This window comes from Athalia rosae, chromosome 2 (genome assembly GCF_917208135.1).
Source record: "Athalia rosae chromosome 2, iyAthRosa1.1, whole genome shotgun sequence".
NCBI classification, from domain to species: Eukaryota; Metazoa; Arthropoda; class Insecta; order Hymenoptera; family Athaliidae; genus Athalia; species Athalia rosae.
Window position 1 is genome coordinate 11,905,681 of NC_064027.1, and position 17,384 is coordinate 11,923,064.

The following is a 17,384-nucleotide window of genomic DNA, read 5'->3' on the forward strand; positions in this document are numbered from 1 at the left end:
CATTATTTCAAGAATATTTTATTTCGCCACTTCACGTATCATAAGACACGCGATTCCCCGATCAAGTTCATTCCGGGGTTTGAATGATTTTATCGTCGTCCTGATCGTCGTTTTCTCGGTCTTTAACTTTCGTTTTTTTAATTTCAAATACAAAGCAGAAAATTTGAAAATTAACGTGGATCTAAAGAGGAACCCCAAACCCAAATAGTTTAACCGACTCAAACTAGATTTTCGTTATAAAAGCACCATTAACTTTGGATTAGTGATGCACTGTTTGAATAGCCCCAAGGCGCATGGATCCTAATGCAAAAATGCTCCGGCACTCTATAAACCGTCTAGTCTATTCGCCCTGTCCCCATCCATGTTCCCCGACACCCTGTGCAGAGAAGAGTCCCTGACGCTTTAGTAACTATCCCCTTAAAATATCACTTCGCTTCGTTAAATAACGTGGGACGGTCACCCTCCCGCAGTACCATTACCGACAGCAATTGCGGATCATAATATGCTAAGATAATAACTACGATTCTATACCATATATACTCGTATGTATATACCATTTACATAATACAGATCCACATATTTAATTTGGCAACTTTTCACTCGTGATTTTTAAATTATCTGCATCAATTTTTCACAAGAAAATATGCGTGCTGTCTTTTATGTAAAACAAAGTAAAAATTGTTTGGATCTGTACGCGAAACAGATTCTTGTGTCAAGAATTTTGTTGTCATTTCAAATCCAATTGTTGTCAAATAACAATATTATACCTGTGAATATTCTTGCAGAATATAGTATCTTCCTGTCAGTTCCTGGTAATTACATAATATTTTGCAAATAACGGTATACGCCTTATACATGCGCTGCTGCACATGTTGCTATTATATATATAGCTAATTTCTAATTTGTGACATTTTCACGGTGACCGAATATTTGCATGAGCTTTTCATTAGCAAGCTCGTGTTGGCTGAGCTGGTGATATAATCAGAAAGGTACGAATTTCCGTCGCGACGTCGGATGGCGATGGTGCTAGTGGGGCTCGGTGTAGTTATGAGCTTTCAGGTGCTAATTAATTATTTCAACGACAAATACTCGCCTCTGTTTCCGACTGCCGTTATACTTTTGCTTTTGCTGTTGCTGCAAGTAACGCTGCTCCAGCAATATTATACGTGACGTTTTACGTGTATAACTGTATAGAACCAACAAAGACAAGAGAAAATTACCTCCGGGCTACATATTTTTGGGCTCACCACTTTTCAGCCAAGCCTCAGTTTCGTTTCGGAGCGACCGTTTCAGCTCCATCAGCCGTTTTTGAACGCTGAGACTTCCGGTGCAGCCAAAGACGATTCGACGCTGCTATTTTCCAATGCGGACATCACCGATACCCGTTCGAGGCGAAAAGTGCAAAATGAAAGTTATACGGTTTTATGATTCAATAACAAAAACTGTATTTCGATAGATATTCAACATGTTATTTTTTTTTTCTAAGAGTTGTAGAAATCATGGTGATGAATACCCTGTGCAGTTGGGGTTTGCCCTAGTAATTCAAGGTCCGTCAATAATATACCACTATACCTGCAAATTATTGCAATCTTTGCATTCGAATACTTCATTATATTCTTGAGATTCATCGATGAAGGAAGATGAGTCTGTTGTTTCTGTTCATTAAATATTAGACATCGAAATAAGGTGATATTATACATTGGATGATGAATTTATGTAAACAAGTATCGATACGCACTCCTTCAGGTACGTATGACCTGATGGTCTTGTTTATGATTATAACTTTTCACATGCCAACGACTATCAACTGAGAACAACGTGGTGCAGAGCCACCTTTCCTTTATTATATAATGAGTGTATTCCGGAAATCCCTATTCCGTTTTGCTTCCGTCTGCTTCTATTTCCACCTCTTGCTTACTCCCTCCGTTTACCGTTACCCTTCAGGACGTCCCTTTGCCTGTCGCACCTCCCCCTTCGACATTGCCGCCCCTATATATATATTATACTGCATCCACAACAGTTCACAAATACGATCCTCCCACTTCGTTCTTGCTGTGAGAAATTCAGATCTGTTACAAATAACAAATCTCCGCTCAAACCTGCCGATGATCTTCACATACATTTATATTGCTATACTCCGGGCTATCGTAGCAACTTGCACCAAGAACTCGAAATTTTTCGTATAATAATAACAATCCAGGCAAAATTATAGTGAAACTATTAATAAATTTTGCTTTTTATTCACTCTTGTGGTTTTAAAATATTTGTATTTACATGAAACCCGTATTTAGTTCAGAGTTATTGTTAGAAAGGCTCTTGATTTTAAGCACGAGTTACATTTCCACTATAAAATCAGATGGAGTATCTTGCCCCCTTTTCACATTTTGAATGAAATTTGCGTTCAATAACATAGGTATGCAGTATAGGTTCGATACAGATAATTCATATATAATATCAGATTACGGTTCGAATTGAAGAAAAGATGCGCCATACAGAGTTGTATCTGTATTGTAACACGCAACTGTACTACCTACATAGTTAGTTTTTACAGATATCTATGTATTTTATCCTGCATGACCTACAACATATACTTATGCCCATATAGTTTATAATAGTAACCTCATTTCTCAGGTTACAAACTTAACTCGCTATGACCTAAAACAATATTGATGAACCGACAGGGGCGAGCTGGCGAGGGTTGTCCGAAGTTTGCCGCAGCACCAGGGATGAATATTTATTTTGGCCTTGTTCCGTTCTCCATGCCTGGATTGTTGCCCGAGGTATGTATATATATATATAGGTATATATATGTATTCTAGATAGATCTTACTACGGTGAGCCGGGTTAAGCATCTAAGTACCCCGAAATGTTGACAGAGTTAATAGCCATGTGTTTGATTTGACTACTGTTCAGTGTTCACCAGGTAACTATACGGACCGCCCTGCAATCCCTCATGCAGGCCTTCCACTCGATCTGTACCCGGACTATTCTACGTTGCGCTCTAATCGAGTACTGCATAGGTACATAACTTAGTCATGCATGAATTAGATGTAACTCTCGTATATACTTACATGTGAATATCGTGTAATCTTCTATATGGGTGTATAGGTATTCGTTTGGTCGAAGATGAGCAAAAAGCGAGCTTATGATCATTGTCACCCGTATGTGTAGTACCATAGATCGATAGTACATATATTATGTATATGAAACGTAAAATAAACTATAGGGTTGCAAATTATTTACCAAAAAGAAAGATTTGTAATTATTTTCCCCATCTATTTTCCTGGTATAGTCTGAAAAGATCTTTAGAAAAGTGGATCTGAAATCAATCCTCATAAAGTTGCAACGCTGGACGTCAGCGTTAAAAACTAATATGACAAATACTGATTCGATATGCGAAAATCAAAATTCACAAGTTACTGACAATGAGGATGGCTGGACATGTTGGGGGTATTCCGTTAATTTTATTGGGTATGCTATATTTAAACTTCATCAAAACAACCTTGTTATTTTCCGATTCGCTAATTCGTTTATAAATTTGCATTTTCCGCATCAAAAACCCCGAGAAGTTGAGAGCCGGAGACTAATTATCACATAACAAAGGCCCGGTGAAAGCAGAAGAAGCAAAGGGCGGAGCTGGTTATGTCCCTCGTATATATATATAGGTATATCACTGCAAATTGAAAAGAGCAGAGGGATCATGAGCTTCAGAGACGATTCGAAAATCATTTTGATAATGAGATCTGACGCCTCAACCGTGACTAATTTGAATCTTTCATCTTCGAGACGCTGCAGAAAATCTTCACACGAATAATGACATAAATTCTTTCCTACCCGAAGCACAAAACTTTTCATCTATATATTTTCTGAATTAATAAACGAGAATTGTTCGGTATTTAATTATTCCGTAGTCACATGATATCACACGAATGATACAATGATCGTAGAAAATGTCGTGTATTCGAGCGGCCATTTTAAAAAGCTGCACGATCCTGCAGCACGGCGAAATGTGAACTTAGGTAGACATATATAAGAAGTAAGTAAATAAGGTGGTACCTAGAGGAATAGACCCCGGGGGGTACGCGAAGGAATCGAAAGAGCTATTGATCTGAAGTAACGAAGAACTGGCTGATCCTTTGACAATACATCGATCTCCCGGTCTACCGGACACTCTTAAAAGTCCGGCAAACTATCGCCGATTCAAAACGCGAATCCCAAAATACTATCCGCTGTGTACCCAATCGAGTGTTACAGCCCGTAACCAAAACACTTAATTCTTACCAGCCACTATTCACGCTACCGTCCTCGGCTTTGCGTTCACATAGCGAAGCACATACAGGTATACTGTAGTTTGACTATACATATAGTTATAACTATATCACTATATGAATATATACCGCCCGAATTCCTGTAGTTTGAACAGAACTTCAGCCACACAGTATACATCATTTGACGCTTTGGTTCACCGGGTTCGTTCACTCATGACCTCAACAAGTATCTGCATGGTTTCCGGTACTCAAGCTTACGGAGTGCTCGTTCGTTATTTGAGAAATTTTTTCAAAAAATTAGCTCGAAGCCTCAGCAAGGTACTACTGCCCCCGCTCTTTGGAGAATTGCATATTCTAGTTACGCTTAACGAATTAGGAGCCCATAGAATGTGAACCCATTTTGCTTTCATAGTATAAACTCACGACTTCGGCCCCGGTCATATAGGTATGCTTTCACCTCCGCTTTCACCACAATTTGGTTTTTATAAATTTTGCATCATTGTCAATCATAGAATTGGCGGAAAAGGCCTCAGACACCCCCAATGTGGTCGACGCTGGATTTGACGCCGACTCCATTCGGTCAGGCGTGACGACCACGGACCAAATTCGACATAGAAAAGTTGAAGTGTGTTTACGTTTCAGCTCGTACAATGCTTTAGAGAAATATATTGCTTGCACATACATCTTGATACCTTAGACTTGCAGAACAACATCTGCGCAAACAATTTCATTATAATCACCGCGTAAAGGCGAAGAGTACCTAATAAATATAAGTATAAACTGCCATCGTAGCGTATATTTTGTTGCCGAAAACGCAAACATTTTAAAATCCTTTGAGGTAATTTCAAGGTACCCCTCACGCCTCTTGATTCCTAATAAAACCAAACCGACAGAGCTTGATGTTGCCGGGTCTACCAGGAATCGATCAGCAGAACTGTAAAATATAATATTCTCGACATTGTAATATACCAAATCACGCAAGAAATTTTTTGGATGTTTGCTATATTGTAGAAAGAAAATAAAAATTTATGTGTGTATCATTTATATGTATAGGTATATCCCATGAAGTTCAAATACAGGTATAGATATACGAGTAATATACGATCAATCTTGAATAAGGGGAAATTGATGCCTTCCGTCGAGTTCCCAGATACACTGCCTTTTATATAGTGTCCGAATTATTGTATTTCTGAATACGTCGATTGCGCGATATTGTACCCGCGATGTATATCTGGATATAAAAATGAAAACTCTCCTCTGCAGGAATCCGAGCGCTTTTGTTTTCTTAAAAAATATTTTTATTAGAGCCCTGCGGGCTTGAATACTTGAATATCAATCGCTTCTGGAACGCTTCGATGCAAAAATATCGTGGAGATTGACGTATATTTATCTTACTAAAATGTTTAAATTTTTTTGTTTTTTCGTAAGAAGTCAAGGCAATCGGTTAACGACGCTGATGGAATAGGGATTCATATTCCCGCAATAACTGAGGTAAGAGTCGTGATTACTTAAGAAGTGAGTATATTATGCAGACTTTTATACTCTCTTCGGTATATCTCGTACAGAGAACAACATACCAAGAACTATAAAAAAAATACCTTACGAATTCAATCACTATATTATTATACGAAGCTATGAGGATATCATGATAGTATTCGATATCCGAAGTATTATATTGTAAAAAATTAATTCTCAACACATTGGATTAAATAAATTTAATGACAAACGATTCAGCGCCAGAAATGAAAAAATAGTCGTTTAATCGGCCTGGGAGCCCGTCATAACGCAATCAGCTCCTTCACAGATAACTGCTTGTTTAAGACGATTCCTGAACCGGTGTCTTAAGGCGGATTTCATGGTGTATCCGATATTGTTCAATTGGAAATTGTCGTCTCTCAAATTGTACGCTTCGATGGTATTCTACAATACAGGAGAAATTCATCGTAAAATAAATGTAGTCATCATGAATGTTAACATCTTTTCAATTGTAAATAAATAAACATACGGATTCTAAAATCATTACCCCGTCATCTTCAAATATGCAGAAAATATTGTCGTCCCCCTGAGCTACTCTCCTAATACAGCTATACGTATTGTTTGAACAATCCTGACACTTGCAAGAAAAATCCTTGCTGCATAACTAAAAGTAATAAAAAATATCAACCATGAAATCGAAGAAATCAGGCTATCGTATGCATTCAAACTCAAGTATTCACATTATACTTACAACCATATTTGGGTCTCTGTCTGTCGGGCACCCTGAAGTAGGTGTTTTCTCAGATTTTTCGCCCCTGTACTCAATAAGGACAGTTCTGTCTGTATGGAGATAATGACTAAGAAGTGAGGTACCGTCAGAGGGTGCGTCCGTTCCAGCCATATCTAAAATCGTCGCGAAGATATCCACACTGCTAGCCGGATTTTTAATATTTCCCCTCGGCACTCCTGGGCCGCGCATCAGTAATGGAACGCGAATATCCGTTTCGTAAGGCAGGCGTTTGTCGAACGGCATGCTGAACTGTCCTGAAGTGGATGATATCGCATAAGAATGAACGTCAAAAGTTCAATAATATCACTTTGTTAGTTCTAAAACATCGACAAATGTGGACGACTGAGATTGCATAGTGAAGAATCATGGAAAAAAAATAAAATCACATTGGATACCTATCGCTTACCAATATGGTAACCATTGTCCGAAGTGAAAATTATGTAACTGTCATCAAGTAGTTTCCGTTCCGCGAGAGTCTTATAAACATTTTCTACCAGATCATCAACAGCCAATAATGCCTCCCAGCGACGTCTATAAATTTCATCTAACTTTGGTAATACGCTGTCCGGAAGCGGCGCTACGCCGTTTTTCACCAAAAAATGTTTATCCTGTACATACAATGTAGGTATACGGTAGCATTACGGGTGAATTACTTGAAGGCAAATGATTCTGTTATAGTACAGAATATGCTTGAAAAAAAATAAAATGACAAACAATACCCTCTGTTGTGGAGTATTAAAATTGGGCGTTCTCGTAGCATTTATCCCTTTAAAAGCATCGGTATGTCGTGGAGCTGGTGTGTATGGTGCGTGCGGAGCAGGTGGAGCCAAAACCATAAGAAACGGAATTTCGTCATCGGCATTGCGAGTCTTTAAAAAATCTATCGCGAGATTTCCCTGTGAAAGATAAAATATTTTCTCGAATTGTAAGCGGACCTGAGGGCGTTCATACATAAATTCTAATCAAATAAATATTTTAAACGTGAGATGTCCACATAGATAAAGAAAAAGTTCCAAGTGTGGAACGAAATTGCAACTTGAAGAAATTCACTTTATTTACATTTCTTTCTGTAATCGGATATATGCAAAGGTAAATTTATGTATTTATAATTTTGCAAATTTTTACAGAAAATGTCTTTGCAAAGAACTCACGATCACATCGGTGAGATAATCTTCGGGCTTATCTCCGTACTCTCGGACTGTGCCATTCAGGGATAAGGAATAATTGTAGTACTTGGAATTCCCCACTAAGCCAGCCCACCAATCCCAGCCGACTGGAACATGAGCTGGACCACCTGCCTTGATGCTGCCATACTAGTTTATGCATATAATTTTAAATTTCAGTTCCATTACGCAAATGTAAAGTAAGTTCCATGTAATCATGATAGATATACCTACATCAATCTTTCTACTGGAATGATCAAATTCATATATTAGTTGTATTGTGCGCATGTGTACCTGATTTAGGTATTTTCCAGCATAAAACGTAGTGTAAATCGCCATAGACTTTATTAGATTAGCAAAGCTGTTTGGTTCTTGATTTTTCTGCCATTGTAGACTACTGCAACCACCCTCAATTGAATTGTTGACGGTTAAATGATTGTGTTGATATCGTCCGGTAAGAATCGCAGCCCGATTTGGACAGCAAATCGGCGAGTTGACGAACTATAGATGACAATCAATATTCAGCGATAAACATCTGGATATGCAAATATTTGAAGTGTATGTCATAAAAATCTAATATCGTAAACATTAATCATGGCATTATGTTATCTCAATTATATTAACTTTGGCCGAGATTTCGGCGATATAAATTCATTTCTTGCAGGATCTAACGCTAGATTTCATAAGTCGTAAGCATGACCTGGTTCGCGCTGATATTGCTCATTCGGGTTCACATGACAAAAATAACATCTACCATGAAGTGCCATTATCATGTTGCACTATATCATTGCAATGAGTCAACAAAGCGAACGTGCGAGACACAATAATTTAATTTTATCCACTGATTCAAAACCTGCTGGCGGAAGGCACGTCAAGCGAATAGTGCAGAATTAGTGGAATCATATGTGACGGGGTATGATAAATCATTCACTCAGGATGATGATAATTTTTTCATTAGCGTTCATTGAAACTTAATTCTATGTATGCTTACACAGTTCAAAAAAACCCCTCCTTCGTCTCCGACCAACTTCTTAGTGTTCTTCAACGGAGTCTATAATCAATAAAAATATGTAAGTCCCATCCCATTAGGATGTAGGCATTGTTACATTCTTCCAAAGTTCCGACATCGAACGCGCGTAGGAGGCAATTTTAAATTTTCAAATTGTGCGCTCTCCCGCTAATAATGTCTATCGCATCCCGCTATATCTACCGCAGGATTAGATAAAAAGTATACTGGTAATCATGTTCATATTGAACGTATTGTACTCACCATGCCACCAATTGCCAGGTCTAAGTCGTCGGCTATAATTAGAACAATATTTGATGCACTAATCTCGATTGTGAAACTATAAAGGAGCACGTATAGTAGTAGCATATTCATTTTGATAGCCCAAAGCATGCGACCCGAATCGACTTATGTAAACCAGTAATAAAATGAATGATAATTCAATTTCAATTGTGTACCGTGTAATGCGACTCATTTAACTGACGAATGCAAGTCTTTTTGTTCTTTATCATACTTTTCGTCAGATACAAATATCCTGCGTACCCCTGCGGCAATACCGAAACGCGATTGTGCCTCTATCTGACAGTAAACGGACTCATTGGTGTCATTGAGCCGGTGACGAGCGGGGTGGTTTCCATACCGATCTGTCAGTTTCTCACCGGTAAACAGGCATATAGGTAAAGAAGAAATTGTTGGACTTTGCCATTGATTGAAACAATCCCCGAAGCATATTTGTTGGTTGAACACTATTCAAATACACATTACCGTGTGTGGGTAGACAATATTTTTCTTGAAGATCTAGCTAACCGTTCGGCCTGTCAAAACTTAAAACCATTCAAGTGTCAAAACCTTGTCATAGCTTCGAAATTTATTTATAATAAGTAGAGTTTAGATATCCTCAGATATCGGAGCTGAAATGATTCACAGTCTTTTCATAATCAATTCGTCGGGGTAAGTTTAAAACGGTGAACCAGTGAATGTAGATAGTGACGTGACATAGCCTTAAAATTTCCCTGATTTCAGAGATGTATTTATGGAAAAGCACTGGAAAAGTGCGGTCGCACGATCCTTGTGCGATTATTTTTTTGACCAACAGCGCAGAGTTGCATCTCCAGAAGATACCCCTCCAGTTATTGCTACTCCTCATCACTATTTAATTAGCATACACCGCTGCAATATGTTTTTCGTCGCTGTCTGTATGACAGAAGGTGTGATATCGTTCAGTTTGCTTCAAAGATTAATTTAGTTTTCTCTTGCACATATCTTGGCATTCTGTGTCGATACTGTATTATTACAATCCTTCAAGAGATCAGTATAGCACTATATCATGATTCTATCAAATGTTATTCTTATGTATTTGATATTTCAGTTCCGCCGTTGTTTGTCATCGAATTCCTACACAGGGTAGTTGACACATTTGAGGATTACTTCAGTGAATGTACAGAATCAATTATAAAAGATAATTACGTTGTCGTTTATGAATTGCTAGATGAAATGTTAGACAATGGTTTCCCCTTGGCCACAGAATCAAATATACTCAAAGAGCTAATTAAACCACCTAATATATTGAGAACAATCGCGAACAGTGTCACAGGAAAATCAAAGTGAGTAAATCACAACATCCATCCTTTTATGCATAAATAATGATAATGGCCTACATTTCAATTTCATTGTCAGTGTTAGCGCTATCTTACCAAGTGGTCAATTGTCGAATGTACCCTGGAGAAGGACCGGTGTTAAATACACAAACAATGAAGCATACTTTGACGTTGTGGAAGAAGTTGATGCCATAATTGACAAAACTGGGGCAACTGTTTTTGCAGAAATCCAAGGCTATGTAAGATTATTGTACCATCTTCACCACAAAATTCAGTCACAAAACTCAACGGGTTTTGTTTGCAATGACACCTTTACCTGTGATAATCATGTGAAATGAAGTGATTTTTCAGATCGATTGTTGCATCAAATTAAGCGGGATGCCTGATTTGACACTTTCCTTCATGAACCCAAGACTATTCGATGATGTCAGTTTTCATCCATGTGTCAGGTTCAAAAGATGGGAGGTATGTTTTTATTATACTTATATTCTTAGTCATTAAGGTCATTCTATCCTTCCCCATTCCGATCCACTAGGAAGCCTCATGTGAATTCAAAACTGAATAGCTTCCAATCTTAGTTTGAAATATATTTTTAAATCATTCAAGTGTCAGTCCATTGCACGAAATTTTTACATGTGATTTATTAAACCTGTTCTATTTACAAAATTTCAGTCTGAGAGAATACTCTCCTTTATTCCACCAGATGGTAATTTTCGGCTGCTGTCGTATCATATAGGATCGCAGAGTATAGTTGCAATTCCAATATATGTGAGGCATAATATTAGCTTGAAAGACTCCGGTGGTGGCAGATTGGATATTACTGTTGGGCCGAAACAAACGATCGGGAGAAGTGTAAGGAATATTTTTGAGTATGTGTAACTGTTCGAAAAGAAAAAATTCAAAATCTAGAACTCAAACATCTGGATTTTAAACTATCAGACAATGCTAAAAAAATATGTAAAATGAGATTTTCTAGCATCAACCAATCCACATGGCTTTTTTATAGGTGGAAAATGTGAACATTGTAATTCCAATGCCAAAATCGGTGTTGAATTGCAGCCTGGTACCCAATCAGGGTAAATACTCATTTGATCCAGTCAGCAAAGTACTAACATGGGACATTGGCAGAATAGATGTAGCAAAACTACCTAATCTTCGAGGAACTGTGAGTTATTATGGCATTCATACATGAATAGGATTAGCTGCACACGTGCCAATTCACAAGGTCTAATACTCATTAAGTTCATCACTTCATTCGCAGATCACTGTGCAAAATGGAGCCACGGTCACAGAGTCCAACCCTGCTATTAATGTAGGTCTTATCAGAATTGGTTTCAATATGAAGTTTATGACTTAGTGTCTGAATTATGAAGTTCATAAAACATGCTTTCACTTTAAGGTCCATTTTACCATGAATCAACTTGCTGTATCTGGTTTGAAAGTCAACCGACTCGATATGTATGGAGAAAAGTACAAACCATTCAAGGGAGTCAAGTACATTACAAAAGCTGGACGGTTTCAAATTCGAATGTGAATCTCTATTGAATAAATTTTGAACTGTCAGAGGTATAAAGTATATCACTTATTACAAATGTTTACAAACTGGTGTCTATTTCATTACCTTCACCCTAGTTTAATTAGATAATTAATTGTTTTTTTGAATCACTTAATTACCCATTCATTTATACGTATGTTTAATGGAACAATACATATGTAATAAAAACGTTCAATAAATACAGTCCATTCCGATTTTTTGTATCACGTTTTAGAACTCCTGTACAATATTTTTCTTGTTTCCAATTCTTCCCATGTTGAATGCGTTGCATACTTATACAAGCGTTCCATATTAGTTGCATAAATCGTATGATTGTTGATGAGATTCTTGTACACCTATTGCAAATAATGTTTACAGTGAGAATTCAGCGTAAATTCCAACGAATGTTGCAATTTTTTCAACGGGAAAAGTCCAAATTACCTAGATGCAAAATTTTTACGATAGCTACGAACTAAATACCTTTAATGCTTGCAGCAGGTTTGCCACACTAATAGGATCAGGGGTAGAAGAAGTGGTCTGAGCTGAACACGCTAATGCAAATGCAGTTGCTTGTTCAGCTTCCTCAAGCGTTTGTTTCATAGCAGGAACTTGTCCTTCAGGTTCCACTACATTTGTGACCGAACTGAAACATGTTACAGATATCATTAAGATAGAAAAATCAAATCGCTTAAATATCACCGTATTCGTATCTCATTTACCCTAAATTTACCAACGAATTTAAGGAAGAAAATAAGGAATGTAAGGAAGAAAAATTTACGATATTACTTAAAACTTGATGCATTGTTCATATAGGATGTGTTTCTTGTCCAAGAACTTGGTACTGGTTCACCAATGTTATGAATGAAGGATCCTTCTCTAACAGAAAAACCTTTTCTCCTAGTTATAACTGCCGTTAGAAGATTTTTGAGAAAGACCTAAAATATTTATCAGCCAATTAAAATAACGTAGTGTAAACTTAGAGGTCTAGAGGTCTAGAGGTCTAGGGGTCTAGGGGTCTAGGGGTCTTCTAGTACATTCGAATTATAATATTGATCATGAAACACCTGCCAATTAATTGTGTGAGCATAACTCCTTAATTTCTTTACGCACCTGAGTAGCAGCTATAATAATATGTGCAGTATTTTCTTCAGCACCATCCATATTGTTCTCCCAAGCTGCAAGCATCAATCTTGCCAGAACAAAAGTACGATCAGGTAGTAATAGCTTCTGAGCACTAGAATGATTTGCACCAATTGGCTCATCCCCAACAGGTGAGGAAGTTTGGGACAAGACTTCAACATAAACATCAGCAGGCTAAAACATTTAAATTGGATAAGGTTTGCACATAACTGTGCGTAACTTGATCAATTCTAAATTATAATTCTACCATCAAATCAGATCTATCGAAACTCTTGAAGACAAGTAGAACCTAATGTACTTACTTCAAAATTAGACTTATCGGTCTTATATTTTCGTTTTAATCTCAGCCTTTTCTCTGAAATTTTTTCTTTGTCAAGACGAGTGTGAATATTGTTGTGCTTGTTCGTTCGAACTGTTGTAACAGATGATAAGCCTTGGACTTTGCAGAATAAGCAAAGAAGAAACTCATTATGTAAATGAACTTGATCTTGACTCATCATATTACGAGCCTCAGAATCAAATTCCTCTTTTGTTGTCTGAAAATCAATATTCATACAATCACAGGAGTGCTCGAGCTGTACATACTTCCATATCAAATTGCAGAACCTAGATCACATGTACTTTATGTATGAATAATATAAAAAGAAATACTGATTGTCATTCAAATTAATAGGATTACATGATGCATCTGCTTAAAGAAGAGATGCATAGAAATATGGATTCGATGTAAAAATGTCATCATACCTTCATCTGAAACCACATCTTCATATTTTCAAAGTATCTGAAAATATTAAATATGTGTTTGATGAACTTGCTAAGAATGGTATCAATCACCTCAAATCCTTAAAACTAAGAGTATAGTTTACACTACAAATTGTCAAACATACGCATGAATTCATGTAATTGTAATTGCTAATGTGCCAACCCAAATGATAAAAAACTGATTTCGAACCAAACGAATCTTCCCGGTATACATTCATTCCGCATTTTCATTCATATATTGATGGGATGATGAGAAATGAGGTCAGGTTATAAACAACGACGTTGTACTTACAATTTTGCGTTATCACCCAGCGATGCTACGAGACTTTTCCTTGCGACGTTTAACTCTTTTAAGGACATCATAATTTTAACTGTAGGACGATAATTATTGACTTCAATCACGACACGAACTGAATACAAGAAGTCAATCTTTGGCCTCTTACGTTTGTCAACTCAAATAAACAGATCCCCCTCATGGCAAAGAATGATCTCATCGTTACCGGCATCGAGCTAGTGTTTGGGCAGAGTTGACGAATCGCAGGGACCGAAATTTCATTCGAATCTGTGCATTTTGAATGACAAAAAATGAAAACATAAGAGAAAAATTCAAACATCGTATAAATTAAACCCACAACTATATTTAGAATGTACAGGTTATCACTCCAATGATAAGAAACTACAAACGTCCCATTTGAGACATTTTGGAAAAAAATTTCTAGGTACAAATAAAAATTTCTGTGATAGCATCGATAGAAGACTTTTTATGCCATCACATAAGCCTATACGATATGACACGGGAATAAGGGGAATAAGGGTCTATAATAAAATGAAAAAGTAAATACTATAAACATGCGATAATTTTTCAGTTTTTTATTTTCCCCAAGTGTACAACGATGCATGGAAGTGCACATGAATGATATATCAGATGGGATTAGAATTTCATTCTGTGGGGATATTGGCTACTTCGAAGGCCAAACATTGCCGACAAGTAAGTGAACAATAATTTCTTGTCTTGGTGTTTCTTGATGGCTCCGATAACCAGCTTGTCTACAACTTTTTGATCAATTTTCCTCTGTTCAGAGGGTTTGTAGTCTACTTTCTTTGTGCTGAAAATATCCCCTTCTGCTTTCTTTGCACGTTTGTGGTGGGTCCTCTTGTAGTATTCGTCCTTGACTACTTCTTTTGGAAACTTTACACCAGACAGATTGATCCTCGTTGATGTAGCAATCACATAGTTCTGGCTAACTCGACGTAAAGGACACGCATTGATGAGGAATGGACCTGCAAAATACAGTCACATATGATCTCAGTGAATAATTTCAATAAGCCTCAACCAGCTCAATATTTTCCGGTCAAACAGGTTTGATTGTGCGACTAACAATTTGTACCAGCCATAGTCGAAATTGACTATCGTACAAAATAAACTGGAGAACAATACACATGGTTGTGGAACCAGCAATTTATCAAAGCAGTTAATTCTTAATCACGTGGTACAACTAACCTGGTTCAGAGATGTGAACAGAATAAACCTTGGTTTTGACCTAGTATTTCTTTTACAAAACGCCATTAATATGTCTATGGACAGTAATCTTTTCATAGAATTATGAATATCCATGTACCATGCTGCTAGGCTTAGTGAAAGCTGCCATTACTTAGAATCAATGCTGCTGTAGGATTGCACTCATAGTCAGTAATAATGGTATTCAACTTTGCAACATGAAATTAGAATTACCATTATTTGGACTTATAATGGAGGGTTGTAGTTGACCACATTGTTAGATATTTAATGCAGACGACTAGGTTTGAAATTCACATGGACCTTTTTACACTGTTAAGTATTATAAAAAGTTATTTTTAAAATATCAACTCACCAGTTACCAACAAGAGACCACTTTTAAGACGCTTCAGCAGAACAACTCGCTTTCCCTTGTGAGCTCCAGCCAACAAAATCAGGATAGTGCCAGGCACAAGAGTGGGTCTGAATTTGCGAACGTGATCACGGAAAGTTTTCTTTGCGTGGTGAACAGTCACTGGATCAGAAGTAGGGTAGCTCTTCCTCCTTTTCTTCAATAGAACCAACCTAGTGCCTCCGTTCTTCTCACCACCAATCTTTTTCTCAATAGCAATGGGCTTCTTGGGCTTCACCTATGATGGAATCATAACTTTGTTTTAAGTTATATTGGAAATATGAAACAACATTCAGAATTTAGATCATGGTATTAATTTTTAAATGAGTCAAAGATTTCATATTCTCCAAGTCAACATTATTCCGATACTATCTCAAAGTTGCGTATTTATAATATATCACAAACAACCTTCACAATAAAATTTTCAAAAATACATTTTGTAAACTTGTATTATGCGTGATTCTAGCTAACGTGACCCTTAGTTACTAAATACCTATTTAGAAATAGGAATTCAGAAATGTGAATAAACATATTATTTGGATGAATTTCATTAATAACTCTAAATACATTTATTCTAAAAACACATTGTTATACCATATCTTTTTATAAAAGTGAAATGGATGAAAAGTCCAGCTAAGTTTGACATTTTATATTCAGATATGTTAATAGGCTCAAATGCTAAAAATGTATGGCAAAAATTTGGATAGAATTTGGGTTTGCACCATTTAATCCAAGCAGTAAAGTGTCGCGACTTCACACCCAATTTGAATATGGATAACAAACCGGTTGGTAATTTCATCGCCTTAATTTTCCTTCATTAAATGGTGGAACTGTATTACACAAGAGTCACCTTGGATCAGAAGGAAATACTGCGCATTTTCTCAAGAAGGTTTGAAAACAACTCACAGTTTTTTCAGTTGTCTTGCCCACAAACTTGTAGATAGCCTTCTTGTGATACATTCGGGTTCGGCTGAATCTGTAGACGCCATTTCCTAGGTCGCGATTTCTAGGTTTACCACGCTGCTTGACACCCTCTTTTTTGGCATCAGTAGCCACAGGTTTGGCCGGAGCCTTCGCTTTAGTATCCACCATCTGCAATGAAAGTTCAATTCTATCTTACATTGTCAAAACTTGACAGATACACTTAACACCAACAACTGGCTGTACTGCAATGAATTTTAAAATCCCTTATGTCACCATGTACAGAATGAAATGTTACTTCAACATTAGACTTCACACTACTTTTATTTCGAGGTTAGGTTTGAAAGAAGTGGATAATTATTTATTTCAGCAATCATCACGATGGTGAAAAATGTTTTCTTTTTGAGATTTGTCTTGAGAAAGAATCGTTATCGAGGGTTGGTCAAATGGCAGGAAAGAAAGATTATGCAGATATGAAATGTAAACAGCAAATGTGAATGGCGTATCGCCGGACACGCCACACAAACATATTGATATTTTTTGATAATTATATATTCAACATTAAAAATACAAGGGCCAGCTAAATGCTGGATGATTAAAGTTATATTAATTAACCAACAACGTGGACTAGTTACACTCAGAACTGCAGATTACTCGGATTTTCTTGACGATATTAACGCGAACGTTACTTACTTCGAAGCCAGCGGATGGTTGAAAGAGCCTCCATCTGGTGAGTGGCAAATAAAATAACTTTGAGCTCTGCGCACTCGCTTCCGCCGCATTCCCGCAGCTTCCGGTAAAACCATATGCACGAAATTT

The 17,384-nt window shown here is 37.1% G+C and overlaps 4 protein-coding genes across 7 annotated transcripts; 1 reads left to right on the forward strand and 3 right to left on the reverse strand.

The window, feature by feature from the left end:
* Window positions 1–5,772: 5,772 nt before the first annotated feature.
* Window positions 5,773–9,268, reverse strand: LOC105683143 (N-acetylglucosamine-6-sulfatase-like). Of its 2 annotated transcripts, none has more exons than XM_012395533.3 (9): window positions 8,968–9,268; window positions 8,689–8,748; window positions 7,992–8,198; window positions 7,686–7,847; window positions 7,254–7,430; window positions 6,941–7,142; window positions 6,496–6,788; window positions 6,292–6,408; window positions 5,773–6,188 (listed from the first exon to the last, which is right to left on the reverse strand). In XM_012395533.3, the coding sequence occupies exons 1-9, from the start codon at window positions 9,094–9,096 to the stop codon at window positions 6,027–6,029; spliced, it is 1,509 nt and encodes a 502-aa protein (XP_012250956.1). In that variant the 5' UTR covers window positions 9,097–9,268; the 3' UTR covers window positions 5,773–6,026. The 2 variants fall into 2 exon arrangements, with proteins under 2 accessions (XP_012250956.1, XP_012250946.1); XM_012395523.3 differs by having other exon boundaries at window positions 6,274–6,408.
* Window positions 9,269–9,423: 155 nt separating this feature from the next.
* On the forward strand, window positions 9,424–11,903 carry LOC105684863 (AP-3 complex subunit mu-1). Its single transcript, XM_012398553.3, has 9 exons — window positions 9,424–9,654; window positions 9,727–9,911; window positions 10,073–10,307; window positions 10,381–10,540; window positions 10,653–10,766; window positions 10,974–11,153; window positions 11,308–11,466; window positions 11,563–11,613; window positions 11,701–11,903. The coding sequence occupies exons 1-9, from the start codon at window positions 9,620–9,622 to the stop codon at window positions 11,833–11,835; spliced, it is 1,254 nt and encodes a 417-aa protein (XP_012253976.1). The 5' UTR covers window positions 9,424–9,619; the 3' UTR covers window positions 11,836–11,903.
* On the reverse strand, window positions 11,818–14,222 carry LOC105684871 (transcriptional adapter 1-like). 2 transcript variants are annotated; one of them, XM_012398565.3, is made up of 7 exons: window positions 14,030–14,222; window positions 13,720–13,756; window positions 13,278–13,511; window positions 12,946–13,149; window positions 12,622–12,770; window positions 12,316–12,478; window positions 11,818–12,191 (listed from the first exon to the last, which is right to left on the reverse strand). In XM_012398565.3, exons 1-7 carry the CDS (start codon window positions 14,098–14,100, stop codon window positions 12,060–12,062), a joined length of 990 nt encoding a protein of 329 aa, XP_012253988.1. In that variant the 5' UTR covers window positions 14,101–14,222; the 3' UTR covers window positions 11,818–12,059. The 2 variants fall into 2 exon arrangements, with proteins under 2 accessions (XP_012253988.1, XP_020706979.1); XM_020851320.2 differs by lacking the exon at window positions 13,720–13,756 and having other exon boundaries at window positions 14,030–14,166.
* A 370-nt stretch (window positions 14,223–14,592) lies between these two features.
* LOC105683031 (60S ribosomal protein L6) lies at window positions 14,593–17,382 on the reverse strand. 2 transcript variants are annotated; one of them, XM_012395322.3, is made up of 4 exons: window positions 17,259–17,382; window positions 16,551–16,736; window positions 15,609–15,882; window positions 14,593–15,018 (listed from the first exon to the last, which is right to left on the reverse strand). In XM_012395322.3, exons 2-4 carry the CDS (start codon window positions 16,734–16,736, stop codon window positions 14,669–14,671), a joined length of 810 nt encoding a protein of 269 aa, XP_012250745.1. In that variant the 5' UTR covers window positions 17,259–17,382; the 3' UTR covers window positions 14,593–14,668. The 2 variants fall into 2 exon arrangements, with proteins under 2 accessions (XP_012250745.1, XP_012250753.1); XM_012395330.3 differs by having other exon boundaries at window positions 17,201–17,283.
* Between the last annotated feature and the right edge of the window lie 2 nt (window positions 17,383–17,384).